The 20,266-nt window shown below is 44.8% G+C and overlaps 2 protein-coding genes and 1 long non-coding RNA gene across 5 annotated transcripts in view; 2 read left to right on the forward strand and 1 right to left on the reverse strand.

The window, feature by feature from the left end:
- Positions 1-110: 110 nt before the first annotated feature.
- On the forward strand, positions 111-2,770 carry CHCHD1 (coiled-coil-helix-coiled-coil-helix domain containing 1). Its single transcript, XM_033065570.1, has 3 exons — positions 111-286; positions 721-839; positions 1,971-2,770. Exons 1-3 carry the CDS (start codon positions 145-147, stop codon positions 2,079-2,081), a joined length of 372 nt encoding a protein of 123 aa, XP_032921461.1. The 5' UTR covers positions 111-144; the 3' UTR covers positions 2,082-2,770.
- Positions 2,495-6,162, reverse strand: LOC116999211. The gene is made up of 2 exons (XR_004418539.1): positions 6,079-6,162; positions 2,495-4,399 (listed from the first exon to the last, which is right to left on the reverse strand). It is a non-coding gene; the product is annotated as an uncharacterized LOC116999211 (long non-coding RNA).
- Positions 4,393-20,266, forward strand: part of LOC116999207 (neurotrypsin-like) — a 21,570-nt gene continuing 5,696 nt past the window's right edge. The window contains exons 1-16 of one of the 3 annotated variants that reach the window (XM_033065567.2): positions 4,393-5,042; positions 5,321-5,432; positions 6,658-6,848; positions 8,879-8,924; positions 10,098-10,334; positions 11,604-11,727; positions 12,391-12,566; positions 12,893-13,040; positions 13,877-14,055; positions 14,439-14,580; positions 15,610-15,812; positions 16,797-16,938; positions 17,184-17,389; positions 17,945-18,023; positions 18,277-18,399; positions 18,935-19,215. In XM_033065567.2, coding sequence (XP_032921458.1) covers positions 6,777-6,848; positions 8,879-8,924; positions 10,098-10,334; positions 11,604-11,727; positions 12,391-12,566; positions 12,893-13,040; positions 13,877-14,055; positions 14,439-14,580; positions 15,610-15,812; positions 16,797-16,938; positions 17,184-17,389; positions 17,945-18,023; positions 18,277-18,399; positions 18,935-19,215 — 2,158 coding nt within the window. In that variant the 5' untranslated portion in view covers positions 4,393-5,042; positions 5,321-5,432; positions 6,658-6,776. The other 2 variants (XM_033065569.1, XM_033065568.2) reach the window with 2 other exon arrangements.

A 20,266-nucleotide genomic window follows, 5' to 3' on the forward strand; every position in this document is an offset into this window, starting at 1 on the left:
CAGGATTTTTGAGAGGGAGCCCGGTGGGGCGGTGACCGAGTGGTTCCGCCCGTGCGGAGGCTGGGGCGTTGCTCCGTGCCCACGGCCAATCGCTGGCCCGGCGGGCGGACGGGGCGGGCCCGGCCTCAGGGCCCGCGCGCGGACATGGCGGCGCCCGCCTACCCCGGCTGGGTCACCCGCTGGGTGTCGGGGCAGTGGCGGAACAAGAAGCGGCCCCCGACTCTCCGCCCGCCCCGGACGCTGGCGCTGGCCGACAGGGTGGCGAACCGCCGGGAGCGGGGCACAGGTGAGCTCCCGGCGGCGAGGGGAAGGCCGGGCCCGGGCAGGGCCGCGCTGCCGGCAGAGCTCGGCGCTGCCTTGTGCTCCGCAGGGCCAGAGAGGAGGGGCGGGCCGGGCTGGGCCGGGCCGTGGAATTCGCGCCCCGTTCTGTGGGAAGGAGCCCTTCCTCACACTGCAGCCCTGAGTTTGTGTCGTATGTGGGTCAGACACGTCCTAGCATTTGCCCTTACCTTAAAGATTCAACCAGATGCTGGATGGCTGCAGGGGTTTGCTTAACGTTAGCACCAACTTATTTGCCCAAAGCAAAGCTGAGATCTTTAGTTATGCATTTTCTCACCCGCCTCTACCCCGTCTTAAACCTCTTTGAGATTTATACTCTGTGGAGGTGTTAGCATGACATCGCAAACACCTGAGGTTTCTGGTTGTGTCTTTCCCTTCTAGAGGCAACGTGCATTACGGAGATGTCGGTGATGATGGCCTGCTGGAAACAGAATGACTTCAGTGACCTGCCTTGTGCCGAGGAGATCAGGAGGTTCTACGACTGTGTGGCAAAGGCAGAAGTAATTAAGGCCTCTTTTATGTTCTTAAAGGCTAGTGGTAGGAGAGGAGAAAGCCTCCAGTCATTTTTTTGTGTGCTAGTAACAATTTGATTGTAACCCATTTGTGCAACTAAGAGCATTGAAGGTGGTGAAGGATCTAGAGGCTCCTACCAGGAGGGGCTGAGGGAGCTGGGGTTATTTAGTCTGGAGAAGAGGTTCAGGGGAGACATTATTGCTCTTTTACAGTTACCTGGAAGGAGGGTGTAGCCAGGTGGGGATCAGCCTCTTCTCCCAGGCAACTGGTGATGTGACAAGAGGACATGGCCTCAAGCTGTGCCAGGGGAGGTTCAGGCTGGACATCAGGAGGAATTTTTTTACTGAAAGGAAGCTGAAGCACTGGAACAGGCTGGGCCTGGGAGGTGTTGGAGTTACCATCCCTGGTGGCATTTAGGAAATGACTGGACATGTCACTTAGTGCCATGATCTAGTTGGCAAGGTGGCCATTGATCAGAGTTTGGGCTCAGTGATCTTGGACGTCTTTTCTACCCATTTCTGAGTTTGAAGACTAGACACTCTTGAAAAGTTAATTTCATACTGTTTGAAAATTAGAGGTTTCTGATTATATATTATATTTATATATTATATATTCTTATAACAATATATTATAAGATTGAAATTAGGTAATTTTCAAAATAGACTAAAGGTAAGTATATGTACTAAACTTCTTAAACTGGTTTCAGGTTTCCATTTTCCTTCAGTAACAGTGTCATCATTTAAATAGTTATTTAGCGGTGCTGTTTGAGAACATAAGTGAAAAATTATCCACAGCCTATTTGGTAGATGATAAAGAATCAAATAAAGATGAAATAATAACAGAAAGTTAAAAAAAATCTGGGTTGTTACCAGAAGTTTATATGATTGTTAACTAAGAATATGGAATAATACAATCTTAACAAGATGTCAGTTATTAATTGCATCGTTTAAAGGTCATCAGCTTGTGATTATTGAGCCAAGTGCTATTGTAAGTGCTCCTTAAAGAAACAGTATTCTTCTGAAAGAAACAGCCCCATACAATTAGTAGTAGTCTCTGGGAATGAGTGTCAACTCTGCAGATAAACAGAAGTAAATACTTTTCTATTTTTTCTCTTTCAGAAAGAGCGCAAGAGTCAAAATGAGGACACCCTGTCATCCAGGGGAAACTTGCCTTCAAGCAAAGTGAACAAGCTGCTGAAGAGGTTTCCTCAGATCACGCGTTATGTATAATGTACTTTACAAAAGGGACTGTGGACAAGCAATTAAAGTTGAGCTCTTGGTCAAAAAAGAGCAAAGTCAAGTTGAGTGATTTTTTGATGTCAAGTGGTGTGTGGATCTTGACTCTGCTTTTGATTCCAGAGCAAAACCCATCCATCTTGAGTATCAGCAGATTTGGGTCTTGCAGTGTTGGGAATTTCTGCAATGTGTTGTTCTGCTAGCCTACTTGGGTCCTCAATGTTAAACAGAACCTTCTAGGCATACATGTAAATGCATTTCCTATCAGGGGATGACTTCTTCACATGCAAACTGCTTGCCCAGCTCTGGAGCTGCTGTGAAAAAGTGTTTGGGCTCGAACACTGGCCCGAGTTAGAATTGATAGTAATGCTGGTAGTAGTTGATGGTATGATGGCTCATACTCTTACATGGGTGTATACACAATCTGGTACCTCTTGAAAGTTTTTTAATTTCCACTGCTGTAAGAAGAGGCTCTAGAATTTAGAAAAAATCTCCAGCTAAACACCTTGTTAATACATAATACATTGGTAAGTATCTAATATAACTTTAACATGGAAGTTTGTGATTTATACCCCCCGATTTGCACGCGAGACAGGTATGGTGCCACATAAATTGGATTATTTTGTCTGTACTGTAATAAAGCAAGGCTGATGTTTGACTTGGGCAACTCATCTACAACAAAATGTTTCATTGTTTTTTGGTAAAAATACTAAAAAGTTCAAGCATGGACTGATATTTGAAATAATGTAATTAATTTTTAGTTTTGATTGGGGAAGTGAGGACAGTTTCCACTACAGTACCACAAAACTACAGGCAGGTTCTAGGGACAGTACCTACTTGGTGGGGAAAATGCAGTGTCTTGGACAACTAATGTTATAACCATTTATATCAGTAATTTTTTTGGGTGTGTAGAAAAAGCAGAATAAGAGGGGAGGCAGGCACACGCATACTGTGTAATTACCCATGGATGGCTGTGGAGTTTGCTGGAGTAGAGTCCTTTGGAGCCCCAGGCTGATACCTGTTCACCACAAAAATTTTGGTCAGGTGAAGGCTTTCAAGTTACTGAAGCAATGTTCGCTTAGCTGTTAATTACAGTGGCTCATTAGTGGATTATCCACAGGGCAGCTTATTCTTTTGTTGCTATTAGGGCATAATTGAGTCTTTCAGAGGACTTGGGGTCAATAAGGACACAATATCCACATCTGAGTTTGGGAAAACTTTGGTTCTGTGACATTTTGCATTTTCTGTCCAGAAGACACTATGGAAAGGAATGCTACTTGCTGTTCCTTCGTTTCTGGAGGATACAAGATAGATTTGGAGTGAGGAACTGATTCACCTCTGTTGATGATGATTTTTCTTCATATTAAAACTTGGAATAGATGTAGTTATGCATCTCTTAAGATAGCACCTGTGCTGAATATCTGCAAAGAGCAGTCTTACATAAGAGGCTGTAACAGAGACACTTAATACCTTTTTCTATTTTTACTTTTGAAAATTTGCATAGCTCCCACTAATCTGAACAGCTATATTTGCTTGATAGTGCTGCATGGTGAGCTTCACAAATTCAGTTGTTTGGGGTTTTGTCCAACCTTTTATGTCTACTCTAAGCTTGACATTACTGTGCTAAGGTTTTCCAATTCTTTATTTATTGAGAGAATTTCAGGTGCACCCAGGCTTTACAAGTACTTGAGCAATTATTTTGCTTATTTTGACATAACAAAAACCCTCCAGTTACTGATTGTCCTTGGCAATTTCAGCTGCTGGCCATTTTCCTGTGTCTCACCATTAAGATATTGGGTGTTTAAATGCATTCTGTGACATGCTCATATTGACATGCTCCATTAACAATTCATGTGTGTACCCACAGGGAACAACACTGTTCTTTCTGAGTTGGGACGTGTACCACCCCATCATGCTGTTGCTGGGAGGTAAAGAAAACTCGGGTCTGGTGTTGAGCACACTGGTTAAGAACACTGCTGCAGAAACCTGTATGTGATCGCGTGGTGAGGAAAGAATTAAACAAAAGCTGACTAGCTGTTCTACCCTCCTAAGTCGGATTTACAGGATTTAAGCAGATCTGCTGGAATTCCTTGATCTTATTCCTGTACCTTATAGCTTGACTATTATACTAGCTCTGGGTATGATTGCTATTAACTACTCCTTTTAGGCTTTCACTGTGGAGGTAGCATTAATGTTTCAGCTGGTCCTGATGAATAGTTGTCCTGCCAGTTCAGAAGTAGGTTGAATTCCAGAGAGCCAGAGACGTTTTAGGAGATGGTATTTCTTGTTCAGAAGGATCAATACAGAAAAATCTGGCAAAATCAAGACAGACTCTAGTGAATCATAGACTTACTTAATAGAACTATGCATATATGAGGGTGAGAAGATGAGTACTGTTAAATAGCAGATTTAGATATTTACAGCTACTTCAAATTTGCCCATACAAAAAAGTTCAGGATGTTTAACCTTATCTGTAGATACGTTACTGCTGTAGTTATATTGATATAATTCCCTTTCAGGTCTTCCTCTCTACCTTGGAGAGTAGTCTTTAGAAGCTTTTGAGAATATGCGATCAACCTCTCTCAGGGAGAGTCATTACATGTGTGAGAAGAACAGGGGAGTCTTGTTAAGAAGGAAATCATTCCAAAACAGGACCTGCCAGAGAGGAGTCACCTGGGGAACCCACTGTATCTTTCCAGTTCATCATTTTTCCAGAAAGTGAATACAGGCTTGGACTTCTATTGCTTTTGGTGTACTGGTCTGTGTTTACTTTAAAATTACTTTGTCAATTAAATAACTTTATTTAGGAAAACTGCCATGAGACGAGGCAACTTAGAAGGTACCATGAGAGAAATCCAGTGCAGACTTCTGATAGAGGTGTTAAACTTGGTGCATCAGAGCCTGAACAGGGAGTGTCTCATGGGATGGAGTTTGAATGAGCATCAACAATCTCTAGTAAGGAGCTAATTTCTCTGAATGCTAATAGAATTTCTGTTCCTGTTTCCAGTATATCCTTTCCTTGTGTGTTCAGTGGAATAAGTGGTTCTAAATTCTAACACAGTCCCATATTTTTATTTTCTTCTTCTCCTTTGTATACTACTGCTGCCTGAGAGTTACAGTGAGATGCAGCATCTGAGCTATTTCCATCCCCTGCTGCCCTGATTGTCTGCCTCCCTGACTAGGAGATTTGCTTCTAATTAACTGAGTGTAATTCTTGGCCATTTCTATTCCAGAAACAGCTTCTTTTTACCACTTAGTGAATCCTGTGAAAGATCCAGCATGTAGGAAATTTCATTCCATTTGATGAGTGACAGAGGATGAGGCAACACAAAACTGTCATGTTAAGTGAGTAATGGGCAAAAGTGAAGGAAGTAAAAAAGAGGCTTTTTGTCAACTCAGTAGATTTTTAGCAGCCTATTCCTTGTTTTTATGCTGAAGTTGTCTTTGGAAGTGCTACTCAGCAGACTTGGCCAGAAGTGAGCTCATTTCTAAAGGTGACCTTCATGTTTCATGCTGTAGAACACCACAAATTCATTGCTCCAAAATCAGAATATAAGTATACGAAATGCCCATTAGACTGAGCAGAGAAGCAGTACAAGGAACATGTGAAAAATAGATTTCCAAGACTAAACAGCTTCAAATGAGCCAATTGCCTTATGAGATTTAATAGTGTTTAAAGCTTGTAGCCTTGAACACTAATTGATATGAAGGACCATATTTTAGTGAAAACACTAAAACCCCCCACGGGATGGGATTGTTCATGGTAATACAATAATGATTAACCCTCTGGAAAGCATCCTAGCCAATTGAGGGAAAATATAGCCCAAGGTCAAGGAGACGGTCAATAGCAAAGTTCTCTAGGTGTAAAACCCATGATGGCAAGATACGGGGCTGAAAATTGGGAAGGCACCCTGGAGAGGGCTGTGCCTCCTGTGGGTTTTCCGGGGGAGATCTGGAAGCTGCTTAACATAGTTCTCTGGGTCCCATTTACCTGAGTTCAAATCTGAGGAGAGCTGACCTCGGGAAGCTGCGAGCTGCTAATCGAGGAGGCAGCGGTGGGGGGGGATAAAGTCCAGATTCCTTCCAAGAAGTCTAATCTCTGGCAAATGTGCGCGCACACGCCGTTGCCTTTCCCAGTTGTTGCTGGGGGCTTTGCAATAGGACGCAGCCCCAGCTCCTTGCCTTGCCGCAGCCTCTGTGCCTCGGGAAGAGGAGGAAAGGCAGCCGGGGAAGGAGCATTGCGGGAGAGGAGCGGAGCGGGCGGCTGGCCCCGCCGCTGGGCAGAACGGGCGGGGAGGCGGAGGCTGGCGCTCGGAGCAGCCCGTACCTGCAGCTCGGGGGAGGCTCTGGAGAGGAGGGGACAGCGGGGTGAGGGCAGTGCCCCACCGCTTGTGCTCGCCTCTCCCCGTCTTCCAATGTGCTAGAGAAATTCGGCGGCATGTTCTGTTCCCTTATTTCTCTCCTCTCTTCTTCGCCTTTCTGAAGAGATGGGGAGAGGAACGAAAAAGTGAAATTCTAAGATGCTGCTGGAAACTTTGATCCCTTTCCTCACATCCCTTTCCGTGCGTAGAAATGGAAAAGGCGTCCCGCTCCCTCCGGTGCCGAGCAGCTAGAGTGGGAAAGCAGATCCTGGCGGCTGAACGAGAATGTGATGCTTGAAGAGCCTTCTGCTCGCTTTGTACACGAGGGATGGAAATCTCAAAAATACTCGGGCTCCTGGTAGAGCTCTCAAGTCTGCTATCCTGTCTCAGATGTGTGGAGGTAAGCAAAGGTTATTTTTCTACCTGCTTGTAAGAAATCACATGGCTCTTTTAATATCCTCACTGTAAGTGGATCTTGTTATTACTTGAATATGTTTTCTAGAGCATTTAGGCAGCTGTGGTCTCTGGAAAGGACTGGGGGCTTGGGGAGAGATTTGTTTCATTGCGCACATAAATTTAGAAAAAGAAACAAAATAGGAAAGCAAGATGCACAAGGGCTTGCAGATGCTTTGGCTTGGGTTTCCAGTGTTTCTCTGGCTCTGCAGTGACCCTGTCAGGAGAGATCTTTTTTTTTCTGTTCTTTGCTGATTGTCTCTCTTGCTGTTGTGGACAGGTGATTTAGAGCTGCACAGACCTGGGAAAATGCCTGCAGCATAGGCTGTTTGCACTGAATTTAATTCGTAGTGGTGGTCAGCATTGGGGTGTTTTGGAAGCTGCTACAGAAACTGGCAGCAACTAATCTTTCATTAGAAGGGAAGTTTATTACTTGGACTGCAGTATTTTGTGTATGGTCCCGCTCCAGGAAGAGCGGGTTCAGTCTCTCATCTATATCCTGTAATTAGCCTGATCCATCCTTATATCACCAGCAGGCTTACATGTGTCTGCAGGTGTACACTGAAAGCTAGGGATTGAGGCACCTGGATTGTGGTGCAGTCACAAAAGTACAGCTTAGCTTGCTTTCTACTCTCTGCAAAGAGTTTTGAGATCCTCAGATAAGTCCTTCAGTGTTGTTGGTCCAGAACCCTTATGTGGGCTTGCAACAGCCTGATACGTGCATCTAGGTGTATTTTTGCCTAAAAGTGTTTATCTGTGCATCCCTTTGTGCATATGCACCTGAGATCTGATCTACTTCTGAACCATGTCAGGAATTCATCTTCCATATGCAATATCCCATTCTGACTTCTGGAGGGTGATGCCGGAGCTTGGCCATGGTTATCAACACCTTCTGGATCACATTCATAAACTTGATTTGAAAATTATATCTGATCTGAGTAGGTATTGTTCTTGTCAGGTTTCTGTGGGAATTACCTCTGCTTATTCCAGAAATGAATTTGGTTTAATTCCAAATTTAACTTTTCCCATTTTCCAGGAAGAGGTGAAGCTGAGAGATGCAAAATTACTGCATTTTGAAGAAAACCATAACCATACCAATAGCTAATATCCTTTAGCTGCACATTTCTGCTCTGTGAATTGCAACTCTATTCATATAAAAGTATTAGAAATGTTCATTTAGAATGTTTAGAAATGAATTAAACTACGAGGAGCTAGCAGAAGCATGTACAGTTTCTTTTTTTCACTCAGAGTCTTGCACTTGCTTGCACACTGTCTAGTGGTGTTGAGTGGAGATCTCTATCTCTCAACCTGTACTCAAGTTACAAGCTCAAAAAACACTGCCTATAAGAGGAAATGCAGTTTTGGGACCAGACAGGACACTAGAATTCTAAGAACTTTGTTTCATATTTTTTGGTTTTAGCTATTTAACCCCATTTGGATAATAACACTATAGGCCATATGATATTTTCAGGTATTAAAATCAAAATCCTCAAAAAGCCTTGGATGTTCTTCCTTGGATGTTTCCCACCTTATACATGGAATGCTTGTTAGCATTTTAACAGATATTCTGGGGGCATCGTCTTGTCACTCAAGTAGATAAATCTCTGCTGCTGTGGCTGTAGATAACTTGCCCTATAAACAGAGAGAGAATGAGTAGTTATTAGTTTTCTTACTGATAATAATGATTTTCTTCTAGATTTCCTTTCCATAGGCATCTCCCTCAGACTTCCAACTCTGCTGGAAAAAAAACAAGCAGAGCCTTGTTATGTTGTGCTTAGATCAAGGGTAAATCTCTGCAGGCCAGTAATTATTCATTTTGTTGGTGGACAGAGCTATGGTTGTATTTGAAGAGGAGAGACCAGGGAAGAGGCTGGTTACTAGGGTGTGTTTGCTTAAAGCTGAGCTGCTTTTAGGACATGCCCCTGTTTATTTCACTGGATAATCATCACTCTTCTTTTGCTCTGTTTCTTTTCCCAGGCTTTCCTGGGATCCAAGCCCAACCAAAACCATTTGCAGAGTGCAGGTAAGAACAAGAAGTTATTAATTCAGTCATTGGGCAGACTCTTTCTTGCAGTGGTGATCTGAGACCATAGGCACGATGAACCACTGCTACCTGGTCTTCTTCCTTTCTTTTCATCATTTCTTCAATCTTTTCTCTTGCCCCAATGCCTGTTTATCTCCTTCACCAATATGGCCAAACTACTTCTGTTTCTCCCTGCTCCTCCCACATATTCTTTTCCTTTAATCTCTTTCTCCACCTTGGTCTTTTTTGCATGCTTACCTTTCCTCTGCTCTAATAACTACTGAATTCTCAGACACCCTCTCTGAGGGTCCCAATTGATGCCACACATATGATTTGTTTTTCAGCTGCTTCTCATTTTTGTACCTTGCATTTAACCTTCAGCTGTCACTTACCCCCTCTGAGCCTGGCAGTAGCTAGAAGGCAAATGACAGGATGCAAAGTTTCCTTGTACCCTTGCTCTTTGCCCCACCTGCAGAATGGTTTTCTGAAAGCATTGGCTTCTTTTTGTTTACTTAGTGAACAGAGCTGTAAATGTTGTCCCCTTCTCAGTCTACTCTTCCTATGTTATGGACTCTATAAAGCCCACAAAACCTGGGGATTTTTTTCCCACTTTGTTATTTCAGGGTCATGAATGAAGAGTTTTCTCCTTTTGTTAAGGACCACAATTAATTAATTATTTGGTATTTTTACACTGGATATTTCACGTGGACACTGAAACATTGGCACCTGCACTTCCCCCAAAATAAATTCCCTTTGCCTCCCAATATATTAGCCAAGTTCAGATAAGCCAGGTGATCTGCTGCTGTGTAGAGGGAACATACATGCAATGAAATACAGTCATTTCCCACCTTCCTGCCTTGTACAGTGCTGCTCCAAAGTGAGTACATGTATTGCATGTACAGGAATGGGAACTGATTCCAATTGTCATGTTTGGGTCCTAAGTTAACACTTTCCAAAGGTCTGTCTGGGCAGTTCATTGCTTCAGATCAATTTGTGGTTTAGACAGTGGGTATTATGAATATTTTTTGAGCAGCACCATGAAGAGTGCTAGAGTTGGAATCAAGCAAGCAGCAGCTGGGACTGCAGACACAAGGGGTATTTCGAATAACCAGCTAGTGTCTCCCATGTTGTCTGAGTTTGTGTGTGATGCTAACGCTCCCTTCCTGTGCCCAGCGCCCAGCGTGTGTGCTGTGGGACCTCTCGGCTATTACAATGGCTCCCTGGCGGTCACCGAGGCCGGGGCAGAGTGCCTCAACTGGGCAGAGTTCCCTGATTATGTTCTGCAGTACCCAGACCGTGGCCTGGGGGACCACAACTACTGCAGGAACCCCGATGGGGGAACGACGCCCTGGTGCTTCTACAGGCTCGTGTCTGGGGCTGTCGGCTGGGCCAACTGTGACTGTAACCAAGGTAAGGGCTGCGCTGCCTCAGGGCTCAAGCCACAAATGTGTGCTGCACAGACTTGCAAGTGGCAGGTGGAACACCCTGTGAAAGAAGCACTGAACAAAGACTGTTCCAAATTGCTGAAGTAATTCATACTAGAGGCTAACCTGTCTGGGAGAAGAACATCTGTATATAGTAGGGGGTGGATTGAAGCTGCTGTAGCTCTAATGCCTTGTATAGATGTTTTATTCTCATACAAGGAGAATTCTTTTTTTTTCTACTGCTAACTTATGACACTTTGAAAACAGTTTTAGTTATACAGAAAACAACCCACTTCTGCTCCTTTAGGGTCCATATCAGAGCATTCCTCGTGTAACTATAGCAGTTCAAATAAAACAAGGAAAAAAATCTTCTGTGGCAAAGCAGGTCATAGGCTTGTGTTAAACTTCCTCAGTGCTGTCACAAGGACTACTGCTTACTTTGAGGCAAGCAAGGAACTGAGTTCCCTCAGTGCATTGACTGCTGTGCAACATTCTTGAAAATGTCCTGTTTTCTGACCTTCCTTGCTTTTCCTGCTTTTTGCACAACAGTTGAAACACCAGTTTAATAAATGAATTGACAGTCTTTTCCCTTGCCAGTGGATGTGCTTTCAAAGATGGCTTCATTAAAGGGAAGGATAAATGTAGTAGTGCTGTGTGCCTGCAATGAGCTACTGTAGTCAGGTGTGTCCTTCTGCAAGTACATAACTGAGCAAGGACATGTGCTTTCTAAACAGTGATAAAATTTTTGGAGTGAGAATTGAAAGGGCATTTACACTGGCACTTCCTTTTCTTAGAGAAATTAAAGAGGATTAATCTGCTGTTACTGAACATCTCACTGTAGCAACAGAGTCATGCAGGTGAGGTGTTTGATAGAAAGAGATCAGTGGAGTGCCAGAAGTAATTAGATAGCCTGCCATTTTCACACACCCTTTCAAGACAGCATGTAAAATCATTCCTATTCCACAGAAGGAGAATCCAGGAGCTTTGGCAGAAGCCAAATTTCCTGCTGGTGTTACTATGGATTTGAAAAGACTACAAGACCAACCATCCTCCCAAGCAGCCGTTGGTGGGACTGGGAAGGTGCCACATCGCACACTCTTTCACACACACCACTTTAGTACCAGCACAGGCAAAACAGGGATGAAAGAAGCCAAGTGCAGTTCAGCTCAGCTACATGCAAATCCATTGCTGATCTGAAACTTGCATCAGCAGATAGCAGCTGGTTTTTGGTTGTCTTCTTTTTCTCTTTTGGAAGGTGCTGTGCGGTTGACTGAAGACAGTAGTGTGGAGCTGTACTTCAATGGACTCTGGGGTACCATCTGTGCTGACCACTGGACTGACTGGGATGCCAGTGTTGTCTGCAGGCAACTAGGTCTCAGGTGGGAACCTCAGTCTGGTTGTGAGAGGTATATGCTTGTGTGGCTTTTGGAAGAGCAGTCTCTGTAGTTACAGTCCTTCTGGCACAGTTTGTTGGCTGGCAGAAAGGAGTTTGATTTATGGTCTAATTTCTCACTTATTAGGGTCGTTTTGTACTGGTTTATTTTTGTGGCTATCCCCAACCCAATAAGCATTTGCAGGAATTTTTTTAAACAATAGTTTCTGCTTCATGCTCCAGGCTGTGAAAAGTGAGCTGTTGAGAACCCATTTCCTTTTGATGATTATCACCTGGAGTTACTATAGTGATGTAACAGAAATTTTGGGAGTATGAACTCTCTTTGGGTATCTGGGATTTGGACATTCATACTTCCAAATAGCAAGGAGATAAAGTCCACAGAGAGGGAAGGTGATTCAGAGAGTGCCACTTCTGACTACACCAACTCCTCTGCAGTAGGTTGGCACACAAAAGGATTAGGAAGTGCTTTGTGCTTGCTTGTGCTTTCCCATTAGACTGTAAATGGTCACCCCTTTATGCACTTCCAATTAACTGGGCACACTGGGATGTGAAATGCCACAACTGGACTGGAGAGTCACAACAACAAATGGAACTTGTAAGGCAAGCTGTGCTGTGGCATTTCACTGCTCTCTTGCATCCTCTGTACCAGTGAGATTGGCACAGCTGGGAAGAAGAGTCATCCTGGACCATGGCCTGTTCCCTTGCGCCTGCAGTCAGCAAACTGCCATGGAGATGAGGAAGCCCTGCTGCAGTGTGGCTATCAGGAAGCTATGTCAGGAGCTTGTAACCAGGGGAGTGCCGTGGTAACTTGTGTTCCTCCAGAAGGTAAATCTCCAGGGAAAGATCTCAGTCACCGAAAGACGGCTGATGCTTATGACCACATCCCCTTTTAATCAAGCCAGGTTTTTTTCTGCAGGCAGAAAACTGTTGGTCACCACAGCAGCCAATTAAAGAGCCATCTCTGCACCAGTAGAATCCCACTCTGGGGGCTGCAATCATGGGTGCTTGTGGGGGGTCTAGAGGGGAGGATGTGGTAAGAGAGCATCATGAGAGCTCCTCTGGCTAGGAAATGGTTCTACACCCTGAAGTGCTGGATGTGCTTTGTCTCTGTCTTGTTCTGTTGTGCTCTCTTTCCCTTTCTTGAAGCACAGGTGTAGGTGCCCCACTGCGCATAGTTGGGGGAAAGGAGAGCTTTGAAGGGCGAGTGGAGGTTTACCATGATGGCAAGTGGGGAACCATCTGTGATGACCAGTGGGATGACCGGGATGCTGAAGTAGTCTGTAGACAGCTGGGACTCAGGTAATTTCTTCGCTGTATGTCATGGAGTAGTAATAGAAGTAGGCAGAATGAACAGCATGAGACCATGTCCCTTTATTATACTACCAGCCCTTCTAGAGGAGAAACACAGAAACCCTGAGAAACATAATTCTGGACTGATCATCCTATGAAGGGATTCTTGATCCCGTTTTTGTAAATTTTATGGGTTTGTGCTGTGTAAAATAAAAATTTAAAAAGTACATTCTTGTCTAAGGATTGTTTGTGTTTACTCGTGTTCATAATTTTGGCATACATCCTAATACAAATCTTGTTGGCCTCAATGACAACTTGTCATGGTTATTTCCATATGTGAACTGCAGGTGCTTAGTTGGTTAAATTTAAACACCTCTAGTTTCACTGGCTGCACTTACCCTCTTCAGACAGGAAAGCAAGAGAGACCACTTCATTCTCATGTGTGCCATTCAGTGCTTAAAATGGGAGCTGTTGTATACTGAGCATTCTTGAAAATCACATCAGTACAGGAGTAATTAAAATAGATTGTTCAAATTTGAGATCCCTCAATCTTTGGGAGTTTTGCCTGTTATAAGAGTGTAACTGAGACTGCTGTTATGTTATCGTCTGCAGAAGTCTGAACTGTTCTTGCTGTAGTAACATTTTTGATTTTTGCTGGAAGGGCTCATTACAAACTTTCCAATAACATGTTTGAATTAGCAGTTGGCAACTCTACTGTGTTGAAAATACAGATAATCTATAGAAGGAGAGAGACCCAGCATAGGAGAGTCCCTGCGCAAGGCAGAATCTGAGGATACAAGACTGTGGCCTTCCTTACTGAGCATAAATGTCTGTACTGTTTACAGTGGGACCCCAAAAGCCTTGTCATGGGCTCACTATGGGCAGGGATCTGGTCCAATCCTGCTGGATGAAGTGCAGTGCTCAGGGAATGAACTCTCCCTTGATCAGTGCAAGAAGAGTGACTGGGGACAGCAAAATTGTGACCACATTGAAGACGCTGGGGTCTCCTGTGACCCTTTCACAGGTACAGATGTACAGCTCTGCCAGTTGGATGTGGTTGATCTTACCCCCACATGACTTGCCTTGCTCAACAGGTAACCCCCTGGTTCAGGATCCTGCACAGCTTCCATGTATGACTCCCACAAGGGCTGCTGGATGTGGGACAGACAGTAAGGGAATGGATCAGAGGCAGACTTGGTGGTGTTCCCATGGTTTTGCTCAGGTGGTGTGGGAAGGCTGAATCTTCCTCTGAGGATTGGTATGTTTGGAAGTAATGGACGTTTGTATTTTGAGCACCCACAGACATCTATGTCTTTTGTGGGCAGTACAGAGACCTAGCAGTGGTGCACAGGCTGTTCCTTTGCTCCCCTGCTGAGTGCTGCCCTTTCCTTCTCCCATCCCTTGCAGAGGGCGCTGTCCGGCTGGCTGGTGGCCGCAGCCCCAGCGAAGGCAGGGTGGAAGTTTATTACAATGGAGACTGGGGCACAGTGTGTGATGATGGCTGGACAGACCTCAGTGCCCAGGTGGTCTGCAGGCAGCTGGGCTTCAGGTAGGACTGGGAGTGTGTAGTGTCTGTGCTTTCTAATTTCAAGGATTAGATTCCATCACCCTTCACTGGGATAGGCCAGACCTTAATCCTTCAATGCTGTCTTTGTTAGAAGGCTTATTACCATTATACAACTTATTAAGGGAAGATTAATAGCTATCCTCATCCTTTCCAAGGGGCAAAAATAAATCTATCTTCTCTTGACTCAGTGTGTTTTGAAAACAGATAACAGGCTTAATATTGTCCTTATGAACCTCTCAGCAAAGTCAGAAAATTTTCTTTAACGCTCCTTAAATTTGCAGATGTCACTTCTGCTCTGTCAGTAAAATGACATCACCTACCTGCTCCATATGTATCACCTTCAGTGGTTGAAAAAAGACCATCAGGGCAAAAAACAGTAGTAATAGGGATTCTTAGCCCATTGCTGAGCTGTCATCCCTTCAGGTAGGAGTTTGGGAAAGATTTAAAATCAGGATATTGCTTTTGAGCTAGTAAAATGGGGTTTTGTGGATTTTTTTAAACATGATTTGTAGGGTCTCCTAAAATTTCAACTTTATAGATGAAAAAAGGACTAAACTAAATTCTTCCCTTTGAGTTCAGCTACATACTGCATTTGTCATCTCTTTTAGTGCCTAAAAGTTTGCAGCTTTCTGCAGTTCAAATCCAGGTAGCTGTTTCCTATAAAAAGAAGTAGAATTACATAAATGTTAACTTTTTTGATGCCTCCTCTGCCAGCCCCTCCCCAAATTGATGTACCTGCTGTATTGCAAAGCAGCCTTTGCTGGCCCTCTGTGCCTTGCAATGTGCCTATGGCCAGACACTAGAAAATGGACTGGTTGAGGAGGCCTCCCTGAAAACTGAAGCTGGTGAGATGTGAGGGTGCTTGGTTGCCATCCTGTGTGTCCGCTGAGTGGTTTGGGTCAGGAGGCCACCAGTACTGTAGTTAAGCAGGGGAGTTTATCTTTAGATCTGAGCTTGGGTCCTTCTGTGTCATTTAGAGTTTCAATGTTATTTTCTGTTCCCTTCCTCTAGTGGTCCTGCTGCCCTGGCCTCTGAAGGAGACTATGCTGCTGGCCAAGGCTTCATTTTACTGGATGATGTGGCATGTGTGGGGACAGAGCTGTCTCTCCTGGACTGTCCCCACAGCAACTGGGGGCAGCATGACTGCTCCCATGCTGAGGATCTGGGAGTCCGCTGTTCCCCAGAAAGCAACATGGTCATGGATGGCACCCTGGGTAACTCACCTTGCTCTTGCCCTGAAGTGGGGAAGTTTCACCTTCTGGTCTGTTCCCTTGGAAGCTCTACCAAATGTGGGAGTTTTCCCTGTGCTCTTTCAACAAGGGGTGTACTTTTTGAGGAGGAATGAACCCTGGCTGAATTGGGGCAGAGCCACGAATCTGTGGCTCCACCAGACCTGCTATCAGACCAGCACATAAATGGAAACTGGAGAGAGTTGTATTGGCAGTCTCTGAAACAAACCTCTGAGGCTTGTTTCAAACAAAGCCACTGAGGGACAGTGGCTGCCTTAGTGTACCATTGCTCAGGGAACCCTGTAACTACATCTTTTAGGAAACTTAGGTGTAGTTACATTAGTGCCACACCTTGCCAAGACAGGAGGACTTCAGATGGAAGTGGTTGTTGTGTGCACTCCCTTGTGTGGATGGCACACTTCCAATTAAAATTGTGAAAATATTTCAAGTTAGCATAATTTTCTCATTTATATAATGCCTGATACTCTCCCCTTTCCTTACTACAGAAGACTTTCCAGTCTGTCAGACATTTGTTATTGGAATAGCTGGCATCCAACATTTGTTTTTCCTGGATCTAGAACTCTTCTCTTGCTTAGAATCATGTAACAGTTTTACAATTCAATTGATTTTTTTTTCCTCAGGCATGTTTAAGCTTGTCTAACTCTTGGCTCAGGAGTTAATAACTTTCTTTCTGTTCTTGTTCTCCTCTTTACTCAGCTTTCAGAGTATGATCCACTGATGATTTCCAGTATGTATTAAATAAATTAGTATGTATATAGTCTTCTGATTCAGCACAGAGGTAAAATGTCTTCATATAGACACACGCTTTTTTGTTTGGTTTTGGTTTTACCTTTTGTTTTAAGCTTACCTGTGTGTCTGGGATTCATCTTTTTCTATAGAACCCAAGTTTTGGACACCTGACCCCTCTGGTGTTTTTGCTTGCAGCAGCCCATGTGTTTTCTCCTTCAGGGCCTCCTGTGCGGTTGGTGGATGGAGAAAGCCCCAAGGAGGGTCGGGTTGAGGTACTGCTGAATGGGCAGTGGGGCAGTGTCTGTGATGATGACTGGACAGATAGAGATGCCACAGTGGTTTGCAGGCAACTGGGATTCAGGTAAGAGCTGTGATACAGGCATCTTATAGATAGGAACAGCTCTCAGGAGCACTTCTGGGCTTGTTTCTGGGGGCTTAGTTTGAGTTTTGGCACACCCACGTATGCTTGAGGGAGTAGGTTGTTCTACTTACTGTACTACTGTCTGTGTGTGGAGTGACACAACTATCCTACTTATAATGCAGTGGAGCTTCAGGTTCATTTGACTTCTGTTTACTGCAGATTAGCCACCCTCTCTCTAATTGCAGTGGTACAGCAAAAGCCAGGGCAATGGCTTATTTTGGCGAAGGCCATGGACCCATCCATCTGGACAACATAGAATGCAGTGGCATGGAGCACACCTTGGGGCAATGTGCCATGCCTGACACCAGGATTCACAGCTGCTGGCACAGTGAGGATGCCGGGGTAATCTGTGACTATGTGGAAGAAAAGGTCAAAGACATCAGGAGAACAGGTAACATTTCCATTTCTTCTATGCAGAAATCTGGAGCTGGTTGTAGGATCTCTGCATGCATTTGTGGTTTTTTCCTGTCATTCTTGTCTTTGGCTGAAACTTCACGTACAAAATAAGCATGTCCTGTCCTGCACCTCTTACGTTTTTCTTGTTTTCAGTCTATCTTCTTAGCAGCACAGAATGTTCCAAATTAATCTGAGGAGCTCCACCCTTGTCAGGCCTTTGAGCCTGCAGGATCTCCTCACAGCCAAGTCACCATACTCTTCCTTAGAACAGCAACCATAAGCAGCCTTTGGGGTTTAGAGTACTGAGGAAGTATGAGCATAGGTCCCGCGCCTGGCATAAGACTATAGAGCTTCAGGTAAGCACCTCCAGTGAAATTAAGGAAGCCTATGGCACCAAATGTTCTATGAATTCCATATACACAACTCAACACAGTCGATTACCTTGAGGATGAACGCTTTCAGAGAAGGTGAATGGTATTTGGCTCTGTGACAGCAATGCTGATACTTAAGGTGAAGTTCCCTACCCATCTGCTCTGACTTTGCCATGCAGGTCCAGAGTCCAGTGTGTGTGGGATGCGCCTGCTGCACCGTCGCAAGAAAAGGATCATAGGGGGAAACAAGTCTCTGAGGTACTGCCCTCATTGCCCTAATTGCTGGGAGAGCCAGACTGATTCCAACTTTCCTTTGGGATCTGGAAATAGCCTGGCAGATGCTGAGTCCATTAAAGCATTTGCACTGGTGATTTTTGAATTTGGTTTGAACCAGTGTGGTATCTAGGGAAGAATGCAAGCCAGCTGAGCCCAGACAAGACAGAATGAATGGGAAAAGAGGAAAATGGTTCCCATATGTGTGACACCTCTCATTCCACTGTTTCTTCTTCAGAGGCAGTTGGCCGTGGCAGGCCTCACTGCGGCTGAAGGGTTTTCGTCGAGATACTCGTCTGCTGTGTGGAGCAACACTGATCAGCAGCTGCTGGGTGGTGACTGCAGCCCACTGCTTCAAAAGGTGTGTTTGGGAGTGGGGAGCCCTAAGGGATACTCAACGATGAACAAGATAACCTCATACATGTTTATTCTCCTAACCCAGTGGAACCACATGGGCAAAGGTTTTAAACTAAGACCTTCAGGTTATGATGTGTATGATCTTGGATGGGGATGACTCAATGTAAACTTGCTTTTTTCTTCACTGCTGACACCTGGCCTCTTAACTCTGAGGCTGTATAGCATAAAGGGAACCAGCATTTTGCCATTTTAAGTGCTTTAAGGAACTGTGAACAGGTCATTTCACAAGCCTGTTGCAACTATAATAATCATTTTTATAGGGAAAAAAAGTCCTGTGCATAGTAGACAGCGATTTGGGACACCAAATCTGCAACAGCTGGCATGATCATATCTGCTTAAGAGGTGCCACAGTCCTGCAGATGGAACTGTTTTACCACTGTGGTGTGAGGAGGTGGTTCAGTCTCATAGCAACTGAGACTTGTGTGAGTCTGCTTTCCTCTTAGTAGGAGTATCGAGATCTTGAGTCTGTTTTTCTCCAGGTTTGGTGTTGATGTGCGGCGCTACCTCCTGCGGGTGGGTGATTACCACACAGGTGTGAAGGATGAGTTTGAGAGGGAGCTGCCTGTGGAGCGGATTGTCCTCCACAGGAACTACTGGGCTGGCAGCAATGATAATGACATAGCCCTGGTCCGGATGCGGGGCAGAGAAGGGCACTGTCTCTCCTTCAATCACCACGTTCTGCCCATCTGCCTGCCTGACAGGAGAGAGAGGTCTGACATCAACAGGCAAGCCTGCATCATCTCTGGCTGGGGAGACACAGGTGAGTGCTGAGGCTTTGAGACGTAAGCAAGGTGAGGAAGTCTATCTTCAGAAGCCTACATGGGCTATTAATTTGTGTCACCTCACGGCTATGTTCTCACTGCTCCCACTGTTTGTGCCAGTGCATGGTGCTAAAGAATGGGGAGATGAGGTGGGTTTTGTGCTATTGTGTTTTCATTCGATTTTGAGGCTTATTGAGTCTGCTCAATACTGGTGAAAGCTTTGGTTTCCATAACACCCCTCTGAAGCTATGGGAGAGACCAGTGCTGCCATCTGGCCACAGTCCTCTCTTCCTTCCCATTTCTACACGTTTGCCATAGGAGATCCCTAAGGGAGCAGCCTGTGCAGAGCTCTATACCAAGCCCATGGGAGGTCCCTGTGCTTCCATGACCTGCCTTCTTCATGATACTGTCATAGTGAAGTGAGGGCTTAGAGGTAGAAGGAGCCCTCAGATAGAAATCTCTCTCAGACTACCTTGCCTAATCTCCCTGTGTATTTCTGCAAGGACAGAGGGACTCTGAGTCTGGTTTCTGCACCAGCTTCAAGACAGCCTAGACCTGTCCTCTTTGAGCCTATTGTTGTGAAACTTCCTAGGTAAAAAGGAGCACAGAGGCCTTTCTGGGGCTGCTATGACTAGAGAAAAGCCACATGTTTACAAAGACTTCCTGCCAAAAGCCCCAGGAGCTCATCTGTTGATTTTGGACTTGCCTGTCCTTCTCAGCTGTTTCCCTAGCTATTACTGCAGCTTCTTAACTGCAAGTACATATTTGCCTTTGGAGTCAGTTGTGCCAGTTGCACATGTCACTTCAGGATGTTTGGGGTGGATCAAGAAGCAACTTAGCCATCTAACTACCTTAAGTGCTGTACTGGAACTTAGTGGCTAGAATCCTTCCCACACACCAAACCCAACTTTCTCAATGAGGAGCAGTTACCTACTACCTTGTGAACTTACATAAACCTTGGGCACAGAAAGGTCATACTCTAATATAGCACATTAGCTTTATATTCTGAGCAACCCTAGGGCAATAAAGAGATTTGATCAAATAGACTCA

This window comes from Catharus ustulatus, chromosome 8 (assembly GCF_009819885.2).
Source record: "Catharus ustulatus isolate bCatUst1 chromosome 8, bCatUst1.pri.v2, whole genome shotgun sequence".
NCBI classification, from domain to species: domain Eukaryota; kingdom Metazoa; phylum Chordata; class Aves; order Passeriformes; family Turdidae; genus Catharus; species Catharus ustulatus.